The 19,108-nt window shown below is 35.5% G+C and overlaps 1 protein-coding gene across 2 annotated transcripts in view; it reads left to right on the top strand.

The window, feature by feature from the left end:
- atp13a2 (ATPase cation transporting 13A2) overlaps positions 1–19,108 on the top strand; it is a 144,089-nt gene that overhangs the window by 118,487 nt on the left and 6,494 nt on the right. For both annotated transcript variants that reach the window (XM_059951899.1, XM_059951900.1), the window contains one exon: positions 2,155–2,303. In XM_059951899.1, coding sequence (XP_059807882.1) covers positions 2,155–2,303 — 149 coding nt within the window. The remainder of the gene's footprint in view (positions 1–2,154; positions 2,304–19,108) is intronic.

The following is a 19,108-nucleotide window of genomic DNA, read 5'->3' as shown; positions in this document are numbered from 1 at the left end:
AAAATAATAGCTTTTTTGAAGTGAGCAAGAGACCTAACCAGAGCAGGGTAGTAGATGTGTACAGCGACAAGGTAGGCTGATCAGGAAAGCTAACTTGCATTGTATCTGACTGCTTAACTTGCCCCTTTTCTTATATTAGCTTGGTGGCAGGAGACAGTGGGTGGATGTAGAGGGTTGATGGTCTAATTGGAGGCCTGTGACCAGTGATGTGCTGTTGGGTCACCTGATGTCATGTGTAATAGTTATTTGTATAAGAATATAGATGGCATAATTAGTAAGTTAGAAGATGACACAAAAATTGGCACTATATGAACAGTGAAGAAGGCTAATTGATCAACCGGGAAAGTGGGAAAAGGATCAGCAAATGGAATTTAACTTGGACAAATACATACGCAGTGAATTGAAAAGTTCAAGGAATGGTATTGAGATGTTGGTACATAGTTCACTGAAAGCAACAACATAGACGTACGAAAACAAGGCATGCTTGACTTCACAGGCCATGGCACTAAGTGCAAGAGCTGGGAATTCATAATACAAACCAAAGGATAGACTTCACAGAGATAATTTATGTCATTCTGGTTACTACACGATAGTAAGCTCGGGAAGGTGCAGAAAATATTCACAAAGGTGTTTCCTGGCTTGAGGTCTTGAGTTTTTAAGGACAGACTGGATAAGCTGGGCCTGTTGCCCCTGGAGTGAAGAATGCTGAGAGCTGACTTTATAGAAATTTATAAATTTGTGAGGTTCAGCTGTCATCGTTATTTTCTTAGGGTACAGGAACTTAAAACTAGGTTTGAGTGGAAACATTTTAAAGAGATCCGAGGGGCAATTTTTCCACACACGAAGTGGTGGGTACATGCAAAGCTACCAGTGGAAGTGGTACAGTGGGAGGTACAGTTGCAACATCTAAGAAAACATTTGGACAAGTATAAGGAAAGGTTTAGATGGTTATGACCCAAGTGCACACAAATGGGATTGGGGTGGATCAGAGTCCTGGCCAAATGGCTTGTTTCTTATATCGATCTTGCATGCCGGTCAGCCTTCAGTACTAAGAGAAAAATCAGGAAAAAATAATGCAGCAGATTCAATAACATAGTTATTTTCAATGTTTAATTTGTACTCCTGGAGGTAAAAGGTCTTCACATAGCCAAAACTCGTGGCCATTTGTATTTCACCTTATCACAAGTTTTGTGCTCCTGGAGTGGTTACCATGTGTAACAAAATCTGTGGTCCATATCACAAACGAGAGAAATTGCAGATGCTGGAAATCAAGTTAATGCACATAAAATGCTGGAGGAAATCAGCAGGCCAGACAGCGTCTATAAGAAAGAGTAAATAGTCAACTTTTTGGGCCGAGACCCTTCATCAGGACTGGAAATAATTCAGTGTAAGAAGGTGAAGGAGGGGAGGCAGAAGTACAGGGTAGGAGGTGATAGAGAAACTGGGGGAGCGGGGTGAAGCAAAGAACTGGGAAGACAATTGGTGAAAACGATGAAAGGGCTGGAGAAGGGGGAATCTGATGGGAGAGGACAGAAGATCATGGAAGGAAGGGAAGTGGGAGCAGCACCATGGGGAAGTGAAGGGCAAATAAGGAGATAAGTGAGAAAGGGAAATGGGAATGGGAAATGGTGTAGTAGATAGGGATCAGTTACCGGAAGTTTAAGAAATGAATGTTCATGCCATCAAGTTGGAGGCTACCCAGGTGGAATATAACTTGTTGCTCCTCCAACCTAAGCATGGCCTCATCATGGCAGTAGAGGAGGCTGTGGACTGATATGTCGAAATGGGAAATAGAATAGAAATGAGCGGCCAGGAGATCCTGCTTTTTCTGGCGGAAAGAGCGTAGGTGTTCAGCAAAGCAGTCTCCCAATCTACGTCAGGTCTCACTGATATACCGGAGGCCACACCTGGAGTACCGGATACAGGAGGTGACCCCAGCAGACTCACAGGTGAGGTGTCGCCTCACCTGGAAGGACTGTTTGTGGCCCTGAATGGTAGCGAGGGTCCATATTCTAATTTCCAGTGGTTAGGGTTGAATTAATAAAATTCAGATGTTAACCCTTTGTGGTTGTTTATTGGTGCAGAGACGTCAGGGAGGTTGCTAATTGCCTTTTTCTTATCACTGTGAACAGCTTCAGATTTCTGTTTTTGAAGGTTTGTTCCTGCAAACAACAGTTCCTCTGTCAACAAACTACCAAACTATGAAAACACTGCTTTATTCTGTGTGTCTGGATTCCAGTATCTCATCCTGGCAACAGTATTGTCCAAGGGTCAACCTTTTCGCAAGCCGCTGTATTCGAATGGTACCTTATATTTTACTATATTTAATAGAGACGTGTGTTATGTATCCCTTATGTATGTTATGTTCTGCAAAGATTACAAGAAGAACATTTTATATTCAGCACTTTTTCATGAACTGTTCTTTCCTATATTATATTGCAGTACCTCTGAGGCATTTTCCTGTTATAAGATTTATAAGCTTTGTGATAGATAGTATTTTCCTTTCATGGCAATACTTACTGTAGTTAACTTATTAACATTGTGAAATTCAGCCACAAAGAAATTCCATCTCAGTTCTAACTCTTCTATTTGCTCTGCTGTAATGGATTACAAATGTTTGTATTTCTGATTCCCCAAACAAGTCTGGCTTACTTACTGCCAGCCATAGCAAGCCATTTGAATTGAGGATCCTTGGTTAAATCTGTTCTATAGTTAACCTAAGCCTTTCAGCAATCATCCGCTAAGAGTTTCTTTCTTTCTTTTTCAATCTTTTTATTAAATTTCATATATAAAAAAAAAACAACACAAAATAATGAATAGATTACAGATTCAATAAACTTGAGATTACATTAGTAATAGGATAATAATATCCTATTAAAACATCCATCAACAAAAGGTACATAAATCAATCAAGTCTATATAAATATATATGAAAAACAAAAATAATCGTCGAAAAAAGAAAAAAAAATTGAAATTATATATGAGAAAAAATATATAATGAAAAAAAATACTAAACTAAAACTAACATGGGCAATAATAGCACTTTATAAATATATAAAGGTGTCAAGAAAAGAACTCCAGAACTCCATACCTGAACAAGTATAAGTAGAGAAAAGGATCTGAAATAAGCCAAATTAATTCATATGAAAGTGTCGAATAAATGGTCCCCAGGTTTCTTCAAATTTAATTGAAGAATCAAAGATAGTGCTTCTGATTTTTTCCAAACTCAGATAAGAAATAGTTTGGGAGAACCACTGAAATGTAGTAGGAGGATTTACTTCTTTCCAGTTTTGTAATATAGACCTTCTGGCAATTAATGTTACAAAGGCAATCATTCGTCTGATTGAAGGGGAAAGCTGATTGCCATCTTCATTTGGTATACCGAAAATTGCAGTAATAAAATGGGGTTGTAAATCGATATTCCATACTGAGGAAATGACATCAAAAATGTCCTTCCAATAGTTATGTAAAGTGGGACATGTCCAAAACATGTGAGTCAATGAAGCCACTTCTAAGTGACATCTGTCACATTGAGGATTAATATGCGAATAAAATCGGGCAAGTTTATCTTTAGACATATAAGCTCTATGTACAATTTTAAATTGTATTAAAGCATGTTTAGCACAAATAGAGGAGGAATTAACCATTTGTAAAATTTTTTCCCATTTATCTGTTGATATATTACATCGAAGTTCTTTTTCCCATTCTTGTCTAATTCTATCCGATATTTCTGGCTGTATCTTCATAATCATGTTATAAATAAAAGCTACTAATCCCTTCTGACAAGGATTAAAAGTAAAAATCAAATCTGAAAAATCCGATGGAGTTGAATTAGGAAAAGATGGAAGAATTTTATGTAAGAAATTTCTAATTTGTAAGTATCTAAAAAAATTAGATTTAGGTAATTCAAATTTGTTGGATAGTTGATCAAAAGACATCAAAGTACCTTCAAAAAAAAGATCACGAAAACATTTTATACCTTTCCTTTTCCATATACTAAAAGCTTGATCTGTCAATGAAGGTTTGAAAAAAAAATTACATAAAATAGGGCTGTCCAGAGCAAAGTTTTTCAGATTAAAGAATTTGCGAAATTGAAACCAAATTCGTAGTGTATGTTTAACAACAGGGTTAGATATCTGTTTATTGAATTTGGCTAAATCAATAGGAAGAAAAGAACCAAGAACGGAAAATATAGAATATCCCTTAACCTCACTACGTTCCAAATTTACCCACTGTGGGCACACAGGTGAATCCAAATCTAGTTTCCAGTACATTAGGTTACGAATATTATTCGCCCAATAATAAAATCTAAAGTTAGGTAAAGCTAGACCACCATCTTTTTTAGACTTTTGTAATTGCCTTTTGCTTAACCTAGGATTTTTATTTTGCCAAACAAATGAGGAAATCTTTGAATCAATATTATCAAAAAAAGATTTAGGAATAAAAATTGGTAAAGCTTGGAATAAATATAAAAATTTCGGTAAAATCATCATTTTAATAGCATTAATCCGACCAACTAATGATAAAAATAAGGGAGACCATCTAGTAGTAAGTTGCTGAATTTGATGAAGCATAGGTAAAAAATTCAGTCCAAATAAATCTTTATATTTCTTGGTGATTTTTATACCTAAATAGATAAAGTTATCAGTAACAACTTTAAATGGCATCCTATCACTCAATAAAGTTTGCGCGTTTAAAGGGAATAACTCACTCTTATCTAAGTTTAACTTATAACCAGAAAAACTACCAAATTGAGCCAACAAGGATAAAATAGCAGGAATAGACCTACTAGGATTAGAAATATATAACAACAAATCATCAGCATAAAGCGATAATTTGTATAACTTCTCATTACGGGTAATACCAAAAATATTAGGAGACTCACGAATAGCAATAGCTAAAGGTTCTAATGCAATATTAAATAATAAAGGACTTAAAGGACAACCTTGTCTCGTACCACGAGATAATTGAAAAAAAGAGGATCTATAATTATTTGTAAGAACAGAAGCAACAGGTTTATAATATATTAATTTAATCCATGATATAAAATTAGGACTAAAATTAAAGTTTCTCAATGCATTAAATAAATATGTCCATTCAACTCTATCAAAGGCTTTTTCAGCATCTAATGAGATAACACATTCTGGGGTTGTAGGTGATGAAGTATAAATTATGTTAATCAATTTTCTAATATTAAAAAAGGAATATCGATTCCTAATAAAACCAGTTTGATCTTCTGAAATAATCTGTGGTAATACCTTTTCTAATCTAATGGCTAAAATTTTTGTAAGAATCTTAGAGTCTACATTTAATAATGATATAGGGCGATAAGATGCACATAAGGTAGGATCTTTATCTTTTTTAAGAATTAAAGAGATAGTAGCTTCATAAAACGATTGAGGTAATCTCTTCTTAACAAACGCATCATTAAAGATTTCACATAGCCAAGGAGAAAGCAATAAAGAAAAAGTTTTAAAAAATTCTACAATAAAACCATCAGGACCAGGAGCTTTCCCTGAATTCATTGATGAGATAGCCTCTCTTATTTCATCCATAGAAATAGGAGCATCAAGCAAGCTACAATCTTCATCTATCAGTTTAGAAATATTCAAATTATTAAAAAAATTATCCATCGTAAACCGGTCACCGTCAAATTCTGATTGATATAAAGATTTATAAAAATCTTGAAAAGTGTTATTGATTTCTTTATAATCAGTAGTTAAATTACCGTCTTGTTTACGAATTTTAATAATTTGTCGCTTAGTCGAAATAGCTTTTAATTGATTAGCTAACAATTTACCAGTTCGATCACTATGAATATAAAATTGAGCCCTAGTCTTAATTAATTGATTCTCAATTGAAGAAGATAATAATAAACTATGTTCCATTTGAAGCTCAACTCTCTTCTTATAAAGTTCTTTGGTAGGAGTAACGGAATAAATCTTATCAATTTCTTTAATTTTATCCACCAATAAAGCTATATCTGAATATCTTTGTTTTCTTTTACCAGCGGAATATGAAATAATTTGTCCACGAATAAAAGCCTTGAAAGAGTCCCAAAGTATTCCTTTATCAATCTCTTCATTATAGTTTGTTGAAAAAAATAAGTCAATTTGTTGTTTTATGGTAATAAATTCTAGATCTTGAAGTAAAGTAGCATTAAGTCTCCAAGATCTAGTATTGATAGAAGAATCCGAAATCTTGATAGATAACTTCAAAGGCGCATGATCCGAAATAGCAATAGAATCGTATTTACAATCAATAACATCTGTTAATAAACGATGATCAATAAGAAAGTAATCAATTCTAGAATAACTATGATATACATGTGAAAAAAATGAAAATTCTTTACCTTTAGGGTTCAAAAACCGCCATATTTCAGTAATTCCAGAATCAACCATAAAAGAATTAATAAGTAAAGCTGATCTATTCGGAAGAGTTCGAATAGGTTTAGATCTATCCATCGAAGGATTCAAACAACAATTAAAGTCTCCACCCATAATCAACATATATTCATTCAAATTAGGAAGAGAAGTAAATAAACGTTTAAAAAATTCAGGACAATCAAAGTTTGGAGCATAAATATTAACTAAAACAACTTTCCGATTAAAAAGTGAACCAGTTATCAACAAAAATCTACCCTGTGGATCAGAAATAATTTCATAATGTGTAAACGAAATTGAGGCGTCTATAAAAATAGACACACCCCTAATTTTAGCGGTACAATTTGAGTGAAATTGTTGACCTTTCCAGAACCTAAAAAAACGTTGATTATCCTCCCTCCTAATGTGGGTCTCCTGTGCAAAAATAATATTAGCGTTCAATCTATGGAATACTTTAAATATTTTTTTACGTTTAATCGGATGATTTAAACCATTAGTATTCCACGAGATAAAGTTAATAGATTTATCCATCATACCAATATTAATTGTGTGTATCATAAAAGGTTAAAAAGACACATAACCCACAATTTAGGAAGAAGGAAAATTGATTCAGGAGCAACCGGAGATCCTGACACCTCAACAATATTAACAATTTAAAGTCAGCCCATAAACTAAAAGCAAAAAAATAAAAAGCAAAAGCATGAAAAAAGATCCCTCCCCCCTCCCCCCACCCTTTGAAAGAAAGCCAAGCGGCAGGCGCATAAACTAATACTAATATTACCCCCATTTCAAGATGGCAGCTCCATAAGAAAATTTTTTAAGAAAAAACCATATAACACCCCAATTAAAATATAGAGTTGCAAAAAAAAAAAAATATATATATATATATACCTACATATATATATATATATATATATATATATACACATACACATACACACCCATATCAGACAAATCAAAAAAAAACTAAAATAGTAAAACCAGAAAGATCATTAATAAAAAAAAATGCACATTAAAGTTTAAAAATGTGATACACCTTTAAAAAAGAAATTCCATATTCAGATACAAAGATGACGTTTCACAAGCCAAGACTTATGGGAAGAAGAAACGACATTTTGAGAAAGCCATATTACAAAATATGAATATAAATTCAGCAATCTAATAAGAAAATATAGTAAAAAAGTTATCAAAATAGAATTTTTTTTTTAAAAAAAAAGATTTAATAGACACTACAACATATTTAAAAAAAAACTAAAGAAAAAGAATTCAAAACCTTTGTTCCATTTCTAAATACAGGCAAGCAAATAAACGCTTATAAAAAGTAAAGACTTATGGGAAGAAGAAACGACATTTTGAAAAAAAAATAATTCATTATTACAAAATACAAACGTATATAAAAAAAGGATATTATAAAAATTAAAACAGCATCTATAAGCAATAATAATAGTAGTAAAAAAAAGACCCAGACCCATAGTTCAAAATAAAAAGTTATAACCCAACTTCCAGGGTTAAAACTTAAAATGAAATGACATCCTCTCTCCAAAAAAAAATCTTCAATGTAACTCATAGTTCAAGTTGCACTAGAGGATCGATATTCTTCAACAAATTTCTTCGCTTCTTCAGGAGTGTTAAAAAAGTGTAGACTGTTGTCGGGCAGCACCATTCTAAGCTTCGCTGGATACATTAAAGCTTGTTTAAATCCAATCGAATGAATCTCTGCCATCACTGGTTTAAAAGCGATCCTGGCTTTCATTACTTCATACGAGTAGTCTTCAACTATTCGAAATGAATAATTTCTGTAGGAGATCATACCTTTTTTACGAGCTAATCGAATTAGAAGCTCTTTCTCACGAGGATAATGAAGGCGAACAATCACCGCTCGTGGTTTATCAGACACAGACGAAAACCTCGCAACTCTATGAGCGCGGTCAATAACAGGTTCATTTTTCAAACCTTCACCACCGAAAATTTCCCACAGTAATTTAGAGAAAAATTCAGTTAAATCACCGGACTCAACTTTTTCGGGAATTCCGATGATGCGCAAATTCTGTCTGCGAGAACGATTTTCAAGATCAGTAATTTTAAACTTGTACTGATCTAAAGTTTTAGCAGTCGACTCTATCTTCTTCTCTAACACTTCAATTGTACGTGCTTTTTCACAAATTGATTGTTCAAGAGTCGTGATCTTATTTCCATGCTGTTGAACCTCTAACGCCTGCGACTGAAACTTAGTTTCAAGCGATTTAACAACTCCTTCAAGATCGGATATTTTCGAAGTAATCCTCCTTTCCAAACTTAACAGTTTACTGTCCAATTTACCTTCTAGTCTGCCTTCCAGAGCCGCAAATTTAGCATCCAGTTTATTGTCCAATTTACTTTCCATAGCCGCAAATTTAACATCCAGTTTAGTGTCCAAAAGACCAACAATTGCGTCGATGGATACAGGATCCTTAGCCGATTTCTTACTTGTAGCCATTTTAGGTTTGACAAGATTAGATCAACTATTATTTTAGGAAAAAAGGGTCAATCAAAGGTAGCAACTCATATGATTAAGTTCGAAAAGGTCTAATTAAAGGGTGATTATAGTTAAAAAAATAAAGAGCGCCTAAAAGGCAGATGCTTACGTCGCCATCTTGAAACTCCACCCCCCTAAGAGTTTCATCAACTACATTGTGAAGAAACTATCTAAGACTTCAGCTCCCAATGCTATCCAATAATTTCTGCTGGAAGGCAATTTTTCCCAGCTGAGTCACTTTAGATTCTGATGCAATGCTGTCTCATTCTCCATCTAAGCCCAATGACAATTTACGAGAGCTAATAGTAGATGGATTTACTTCTATCTCTGTTGTTGGCTGTGCCTCAGGATAGACTGTACATGCTACAGGAATTTTACTCCAATGGGAATAGCATCTATTTATGATATATCATTATTATATGTTACAAGGATTACTTGAAACTCTCTCAGGAGTTAGTTATGGTTGAGGCCAGAAATCTTGCAAATACTGAACGGCCAGGTGGGTATGATTGTAGATGTCATCCACTGAGACACCAAGCAATAGAGTCATAGACCACTACAGCACAGGCACAGGCCCTTTGGCTTATCTAGTCTATGCCAAACCATTAATCTTTCTGAGTTCATTGATCTGCACCCGGACTGTAGCCCTTCATTCCTCTCTCATTTATGTGCCCATCCAAATTTCTCTTGAATGTTGAAATTGACCCTGCATCCACCAGTCGTTCCACACTCTCACCACCCTCTTGAGTGAAGTCCCTCTCATATTCCCAATAAACATTTCACCTTTCATCCTTAACCCATGACGTCCAGTTATAGTTTTACTCAACCTCAGTGGAAAAAGCCTGCTTGCATTTACTTTATCTATATTCCTTATAATTTTATATACCTCTATCAAATCTCCCCTCAGCCTTCTACGTTCTAGGGAAGAAAGTCCTAGCCTATTCAACCTTTCCCTATAACTCAGGTCCTCAAGGCCTGACAACATTCTTGTCAATTTTCTCTCATTTACATCTTCCCTGTAGGTTGGTGACTAAAACTGCACACAATGCTCCAAATTAAGCCTTACCAACGTTTCATACAATTTCAACATATCATCCTAATCTTGTACTCAGTACATTGATTTATGAAGGCCAATGTGCCAAAAACTTTCTTTGTGACCTTATCTACCTGTGCACTATTTTCAACGAATTATGAATCTCTACTCCCAGATTCCTCCATTGTACCACACTTCTCAGTACCCTACCATTCACTGTGTAAGACCTACACTGGTTGGTACTCCCAAAGTGCAGCACTTCACACTTGTGTACATTACAATTCTACCTGCCATTTTTCCAGCTGGTCCAGATCCCACTGCAAGCTTTGATAGCCTTCCTCACTATCCACTACACCCCACCTTGGTGTTATCCACAAGTTTATTGATCTAGTTAACCACATTTTCATCCAAATCGTTGACCTAGATGACAAACAACAGGGGACCCAACTCCGATCTTTGCGGCACTCCACTAGTCACTGGTCTTCAGTCAGAAAGGCAACCATCTACAGCCACTCTGTCTGATTTGTTCCGCAGAGCCCTTGTGTTGTGATGGATATAACTGGTTCTTTGAGTCTTAACAGTAGAGGCCTGGACACACACAGTTTTAATAATAAGGAATTTATTATTAAAGGGAAGTCAGGTCAACACAAGCAACTACAATACACAGGAAGTGGTGTGGGGACAGGGTACAGTTACATAAACAAAGAACAAGGGAAAAGCACTACAACAGCTATCCCCCTTGACCTTGGATAGCTGTGGCTCCCTTACCAGGACAAACGATAGACCTTCCCAAACATAAATCAATGCACTTACCTTCACTGAGGTGGTCTGTAAGAGAGACCGAGCCAGGGACAAGTCTCACCTTTTATAGCATGGGGCTGGGCGAGATAATCCAATTAAGGTGACCAATAATTTAGGTGTGCATTGATTAGTTGGGAGGGACCAAATGTTGATTGGCATGTGGTGTGTCCTCCGACCAGCCAGGTGGCAGTGCGTCTGTCACGTGGCCGGTATCTCTGGATACACTGTGTCAACTCCAGTTTACTATCTCATCTTGAATGTCAAGTGACTGAACCTTATTGACCAACCTCCCATGTGGAACTTTGTCAAGGGCCCTTGCAAAGTCCATGTATACAGCATCCACTGCCTTGCCTCGATCAACTTTCCTGGTAACTTCCTTGAAAATCTCTAAAAGATTGGTTCGACATGACTTACCACACCAAAGCCATGTCGACTATCCCTGATCAGTCCCTGTCTATCCGAATACTTGTATATCTGGTCCAGTATATCATGTTTCTTAGAATACCTTCCAATAATTTACTCATGACCAATTACAGGCTCACCAGCATTAGCTATCCGTCACCCCACCCTTGGCTAAGGATGTCTTAAGTATCTCTGCTAGGGCCCCTGAAATTTTTGCAGTAGCCTCCCACTGGGTTTTAGGGAACATTTTGTCAGGCCCTGGGGATTTAGCCACCCTAATTTGCCTCAAGCCAGCAAACATCCCCTCCTCTTGTAATTTGTATAGGGTCCATGACCTCATTACTGCTTTGCCTCACTTCTATAGACTGTCTGAACATAGAATAGTACAGCACATTACAGGCCCTTCAGCCCACAATGTTGTGCCAACCCTCAAACCTTGCTTCCCATATAACCCCCCACCTTAAATTCTTCGATATACCTGTCTAGTAGTCTCTTAAACTTCACTAGTGTATCTGCCTCCACCACCGACTCAGGCAGTGCATTCCACACACCAACCACTCGCTGAGTGAAAAATCTTCCTCTAGTATCCCCCTTGAACTTCCCTCCCCTTACCTTAAAGCCATGTCCTCTTGTACTGAGCAGTGGTGCCCTGGGGAAGAGGCGCTGGCTGTCCACTCTGTCTATTCCTCTTAATATCTTGTACACCTCTATCATGTCTTATCCTCCTTCTCTCCAAAGAGTAAAGCCCTAGCTCCCTTAATCTCTGATCATAATCCATACTCTCTAAACCAGGCAGCATCCTGGTAAATCTCCACTGTACCCTTTCCAATGCATCCACATCCTTCCTATAGTGAGGCAACCAGAACTGGACACAGTACTCCTTTCTTTCTTTTTAAATCTTTTTATTAGTTTTAAACAAACATAAATGAAACAGGAATACAAAATGTTTGAGAGTACATAATTAATAGTTTAAATAGACATTCAGATGTATAATAATAAAAATATATAACCTCTCAAACTCAGAACATTAATGAACAAAGAAGTAAAAAGAGAAAAAAAAAGAGAGAAAAAAAAACACTAACCAACATGGGCCATTGAATAATATTAAGTACATATACAGTAGTGCCAATAACTCCGAACCTCCATCCAAATAATTAAGGATAATATAAGTAAGGTTTAGGAAAAGACAATTCAACTCATGTGAAAATGTTGAATAAAAGGTCTCCAAGTTTCTTCAAATTTAACTGAAGGATCAAAAACCACACTTCTAATTTTTTCTAAACTCAAACAAGAAATAGTTTGAGAAAACCACTGAAATACAGTTGGAGGATTAATTTCTTTCCAATTCAATAAAATAGATCTTCTAGCCATTAATGTAACAAATGCAATCATTCGTTGAGATGAAGCGGATAAACGATTATTATCCATCATTGGTAAACCGCAAATTGCAGTAAGAGGATGCGGTTGGAAATTAATATTTAAAACTCTTGAAATAATACTGAAAATATCTTTCCAATAATTTTGTAAACAAGGACAAGACCAGAACATATGAGTCAATGAAGCAACATCAGAATGACATCTATCGCAGGTTGAATTAAGATGAGAATAAAATCGAGCCAGTTTATCCTTAGACATATGAGCTCTATGTACAACCTTAAATTGTATTAGGGCATGTTTAGCACAAATAGAGGATGAATTTACCAATAATAAAATTTTTTCCCATTGCTCAGTAGATATAGGACAATGCAACTCTTCTTGCCATTCCTTAATTTTTTCTGATACATCTAACTGTAAATTCATGATCATCTTATAAATGATGACTACTAAACCTTTTTGATAAGGATTAAGGGCTAAAATTCTATCTGTAATGTCCAATGGACATTCTTTCGAAAAAGACTAACTCATTATACAAAAAATTTCTAACTTGCAAATATCTAAAAAAATGGGTTTTAGGTAAATTATATTTATTAGATAGCTGTTCAAACGACATAATGTTATCATCCAGCAACAGATCACGAAAACATGTTATACCTTTTGTTTTCCATAAAAGGAAAGCTTGATCCATAGATGAAGGCTGAAAAAAAATAATTAGATATTATAGGACATGATAAAATAAATTTATTCAAACCAAAAAATTTACGAAATTGAAACCAAATTCGTAATGTATATCTGACTATAGGATTAGTTATCTGTTTATTCAATTTGAATAAAGAGAAAGGAAGTGAAGATCCTAAGATTGAAATCAGTGAAAAATCTTGCACAGATTTACATTCCAAATTTACCCATTGTGGCAAGTAGCTATAGTCCATTCTTGTGTCCAGAATATTAAATACCGTATATTAACTGCCCAATAGTAAAATCTTAAGTTTGGTAAAGCCAAGCCGCCCTCCTTCTTAGGCTTCTGTAAATATTTTTTACCCAATCTAGGATTTTTGTTCTGCCACAAGTAAGAAGATATTTTAGAGTCAATAGTATCAAAAAAAGCTTTAGGAATAAAAATTGGTAATGCTTGAAAGAAATATAAGAATTTAGGTAGTATCATCATCTTAATAGCATTGACTCTACCAACCAATGACAAAGATAGTGGAGACCACCTAATAGCAAGTTGCTTAATTTGATCAATTAAAGGTAAAAAGTTAACCTTAAATAAATCTTTGTTTTTTTAGTAATTTTGATACCTAGGTAAGTAAAATAATCTGTAACAATTTTATATGGTAAGTGTTTATAAATTGGAACTTGCATATTTAATGGAAATAGTTCACTCTTGTTAAAATTCAATTTATAACCAGAAAAATTACTAAATTGAGCAAGCAAAGACGAAATAGCAGGGATAGATCTTTCAGGGTCAGATATATATAATAACAAATCATCAGCATATACTGATACTTCATACGTCCTCGCCCCACGGGTAATACCCAGAATATTAGGTGATTCACGAATAGCTATAGCCAACGGTTCTAAAGCGATGTCAAATAGTAAAGGACTTAAAGGGCAACCTTGCCTTGTACCACGAAATAGCTGAAAAAAAGGGGATATTTGATTATTGGTAAAAACCGAAGCTAAAGGTTTATGGTATATTAATTTAATCCATGATATAAATTTTGAACTAAAATTAAATTGTTGCATTGTAGTAAATAAATATGGCCATTCAACTCTATCAAATGCTTTTTCAGCATCTAAAGAAATAACACATTCTGGTATTTTAGATGAAGTATAAATAATATTAATTAATTTTCTAATGTTGAAAGATGAATAGCGATTTTTAATAAATCCAGTCTGATCTTCAGAAATAATTCGAGGTAATATATTTTCTAATCTAATAGCCAAAATTTTACTGAAAAAATCCGTATTTAACAAGGATATAGGCCGATAGGATGCACATTCAGTAGGGTCTTTATCTTTTTTAAGAATTAAAGAAATAGAAGCTTCATAAAAAGATTGTGGTAATTTACCTACACTTAATGCATCTTTAAAAATTTTACAAAGCCAAGGAGAAAATATAGAAGAAAAAGATTTTTAAAAATTCTACGGGAAAACCATCTGGACCAGAAGCTTTACCAGAATTCATTGAAAAAATAGCCTTTTCTATTTCAGACTCCATAATAGGTGTATCTAAAATTACGTTATCCTCAACAGTTACTTTTGGAATATTCAATTTCCTTAAAAATTAATTTATTATAGAAGAGTCCTTGGTGAATTCTGATTGATATAAGGAGTTATAAAAATCTTGAAAGGCTCTATTTATCTCTTTGTCGATCGTCAGAGTACCATCTTGTTTACGAATCCTAGTAATCTGTCATTTATCCGAAACAATTTTCAATTGATTAGCCAGTAATTTACCAGACTTATCTCCATACATATAGAATTGGGTTTTTGATTTAATTAACTGCCTTTCAATCGAAGAGGATAATAATAAACTATGTTCCATTTGAAGTTCCACTCTTTCTTTATAAAGTTCTTTACTAGAGGTCATTGAATAAATCTTAACAATTGCTTTGATTTTATCAACTAATGTTAATATTTTAGAATTAGTTCGTTTCCTAACTCCAGCAGAATATGAAATAATCTGTCCACGAATATATGCTTTAAAAGTATCCCACAAAATTCCACTAGAGATCTCTGCTGTAGAATTTGTTGAGAAAAACAAATCAATTTGTTGTTTAATAAAGTTAACAAAGTCTAAATCCTGCAATAAAATAGGATTAAACCTCCAAAATTTAGCATTGATATATGAATCCGTTATTTTAATAGATAACTTCAGAGGTGCATGATCAGATATGGTAATACAGTCATATTTACAATCAGTAACATCTGTGAGTAAATGGTGATCAATGAAAAAGTAATCAATTCTTGAGTAATTATGATAATCATGGAAAAAGTATGAAAACTCTGTCATTAGGGTGTAGAAAACGCCAAATTTCACAAATAGCTGAATCAATCATAAAAGAGTTAATAAGAGAAGCCGATTTATTCGGAAGAGTTTGGGTGGGCTTGGATCTATCCATCACAGGGTTTAAACAACAGTTAAAATCCCCACCCATTATCAGTCTATATTGATTCAGATTAAGAAAGGATGTAAATAAGCATTTAAAAAATTCAGGACAATCAGTATTTGGAGCATAAACATTAACTAAAACAACTTTTTGATTAAAAAGTAGACCAGTAATAAGCAAAAATCTACCTTGTGGGTCTGAAATTGTTTCATGATGTATAAAAGAAGTTGATGAGTCTATAAAAATAGGAACACCTCTTACTTTGGCTTGCGAATTTGCGTGATACTGTTGGTCCTTCCAAAACCTAAAAAAACGTTGACTATCCACCTTCCTTACATGAATCTGCTGCACAAAAATAACATTGGCATTCATTGATAAAACCCATAAATAAATAATACTAAATTAATATTTTAAATGAGAGTTTAAAACTTTCAAACTCATCAAAACGGATATGACGTTCCAAGCACTAGAGTCTGTCGGGAAGAAGAAACTCCATTTTATTATTATTTTTTTTAAATTTTAATAGTTAAATGTTAAAAATATAAAAAAGCTTATACAAACTTAAAAAAAAGAACCCTAATCAGTTATTTTCAAGGTTAATAGATTAATAAAATATTAAAAAATAATAAAATCAGAATAAACCAAAAAAAAGAGAACTTTTACAATATATAAAAAATACATGTCAGCCATACCTAAAAAAAACATCATTCTGTAAGAGATTGAAATTTATAGACTAATTATTACATTAGTCAACCCGATAGAGTGTCATTGTTCCAAAAAACTTTGAGCGTCCGCTGGAGATTTAAACAGCCGAACAGTTCCATTTTCAGAAGTAACTCTCAGGTGTGCTGGAAATAACAGCGCTTTCTTGTAGCCTTTCTGGTGAAATTTCGACATAACCGGTCTAAAAGCCATTCTTGCCCTTAAAACTTCAGGGCTATAATCTTCCAAAATATGAAATTTAAATTCTTGAAAGTTAATCATACCCTTTTTCCGAGCCACCCGAATCAGAGGCTCTTTGGTATGAGGGTAATGGATCCAGAGAATTACATGTCGTGATTTATCTGAATCAGAATGATAGTGAGAGAAGCGGTGTGCACGATCGATTATTGGAGGAGAGTCCAGAACTTCTGAACCAAAGACATCCATTAGAAGTTTAGAAAAGAAAGCGGTAAGATCACCGCTCTCAAATTTTTCCGGAATCCCAATTAGCCGAAGATTTTGTCTTCGAGAGCGATTTTCAAGATCAGTAATTTTAGATTTATAACGATCCATCTGTTGAGAAGTCGAAGCTTGCTCTTGTTGCAAAGTTTCGATAATATGTTCTTTCTTGCGAGCGGCTTCTTCAAGTACCAAAATACTTGCTTGTTGTTTTTGTAATTCCAGTGTAAGTGTTTGAAGTTCTCCTTCGAATGATTTTAAACGCTCATCAAACGCAAAAAGCTGTTCAGTTATTTTTCTCTCCAGTCCTGCAAATTTATCTTCTATAAGCTTTACAATAGTTTCTAAAATTATCGGTTCTTTCATCTGTTTCGATTCTTTTGCTTTAGACATTTCAGCGAGTTGAAAATAGATCGAATAGTTAAAAAGAAAAATTCTGTATGTTTAAACCCCTTTAGAATAAGTATAAAAAGATCATTTAAGGGGTGTTTGTAGGTTAAAAAGATGTAAAAGGGTTGGAGCAAAGCCAAAAGCGGTTTACTCCATAAGCGCCATCTTGAGACCTCCGACACAGTACTCCAAGTGTGGCCTAACTAGAGTTTTATAGAGCTGCATCATTACATCGCGTCTCTTAAACTCTATCCCTCGACTTATGAAAGCTAACACCCCATAAGCTTTCTTAACTACCCTATCTACCTGTGAGGCAACTTTCAGGGATCTGTGGACATGTACCCCCAGATCTCTCTGTTCCTCCACACTACCAAGTATCCTGCCATTTACTTTGTACTCTGCCTTGGAGTTTGTCCTTCCAAAGTGTACCACCTCACACTTCTCCGGGTTAAACTCCATTTGCCACTTCTCAGCCCACTTCTGCATCCTATCAATGTCTCTCTATAATCTTCGACAATCCTCTACACTATCCACAACAACACCAACCTTTGTGTTGTCCGCAAACTTGCCAACCCACCCTTCTACCCCCGCATCCAGTTCGTTATAAAAATCACAAAAAGTAGAGGTCCCAGAACAGATCCTTGTGGGACACCACTAGTCACAACCCTCCAATCTGAATGTACTCCCTCCACCACGACCCTCTGCCTTCTGCAGGCAAGCCAATTCTGAATCCACCTGGCCAAACTTCCCTGGATCCCATGCTTCTGACTTTCTGAATAAGCCTACCATGTGGAACCTTGTCAAATGCCTTACTAAAATCCATGTAGATCACATCCACTGCACTACCCTCATCTATATGCCTGGTCAACTCCTCAAAGAACTCTTATCAGGCTTGTTAGACACGATCTGCCCTTCACAAAGGCATGCTGACTGTCCCTGATCAGACCATGATTCTCTAAATGCCCATAGATCCTATCTCTAAGAATCTTTTCCAACAGCTTTCCCACCACAGACATGAGGCTGACTGGTCTATAATTACCTGGACTATCCCTACTACCTTTTTTGAACAAGGGGACAACATTCGCCTCCCTCCAGTCCTCCGGTACCATTCCCATGGACAACGAGGACATAAAGATCCTAGCCAGAGGTTCAGCAATCTCTTCCCTTGCCTCGTGGAGCAGCCTGGGGAATATTCCGTCAGGCCCCGGGGACTTATCCATCCTAATGTATTTTAACAACTCCAACACCTCCTCTCCCTTAATATCAATATGCTCCAGAACATCAACCTCTCTCATATTGTCTTCATCATCATCAAGTTCCCTCTCAGTGATGAATACCGGAGAAGTATTCATTGAGGACCTCGCTCACTTCCACAGCCTCCAGGCACATCTTCCCACTTTTATCTCTAATCGGTCCCACCTTCACTCCTGTCATCCTTTTGTTCTTCACATTATTGAAGAATGTCTTGGGGTTTTCCTTTACCTACTCGCCAGGGCCTTTTCATGTCCCTTTCTTGCTCTTCTCAGCCCCTCCTTAAGCTCCTTTCTTGCTACCCTGTATTCCTCAATAGACCCATCTGATCCTTGCTTCCTAAACCTCATGTATGCTGCCTTCTTCCACCTGACTAGATTTTCCATTTCACTTGTCACCCATGGTTCCTTCACCCTACCATTCTTTATCTTCCTCACCGGGACAAATTTATCCCTAACATCCTGCAAGAGATCCCTAAACATCGACCACATGTCCATAGTATATTTCCCTGCAAAAACAGCATCCCAGTTCACACCCACAAGTTCTAGCCTTTTAACCTCATAATTTGCCCTTCCCCAATTAAAAATTTTCCTGTCCGCTCTGATTCTATCTTTTTCCATGATAATGCTAAAGGTCAGGGAGCGGTGATCACTGTCCCCCAGATGCTGAACCTGAGTAA

This window comes from Hypanus sabinus, chromosome 27 (genome assembly GCF_030144855.1).
Source record: "Hypanus sabinus isolate sHypSab1 chromosome 27, sHypSab1.hap1, whole genome shotgun sequence".
Classification (NCBI taxonomy): Eukaryota; Metazoa; Chordata; class Chondrichthyes; order Myliobatiformes; family Dasyatidae; genus Hypanus; species Hypanus sabinus.
The sequence above is the reverse complement of the archived record's forward strand: the minus strand, read 5'-3'. Positions and strand labels throughout refer to the sequence as shown.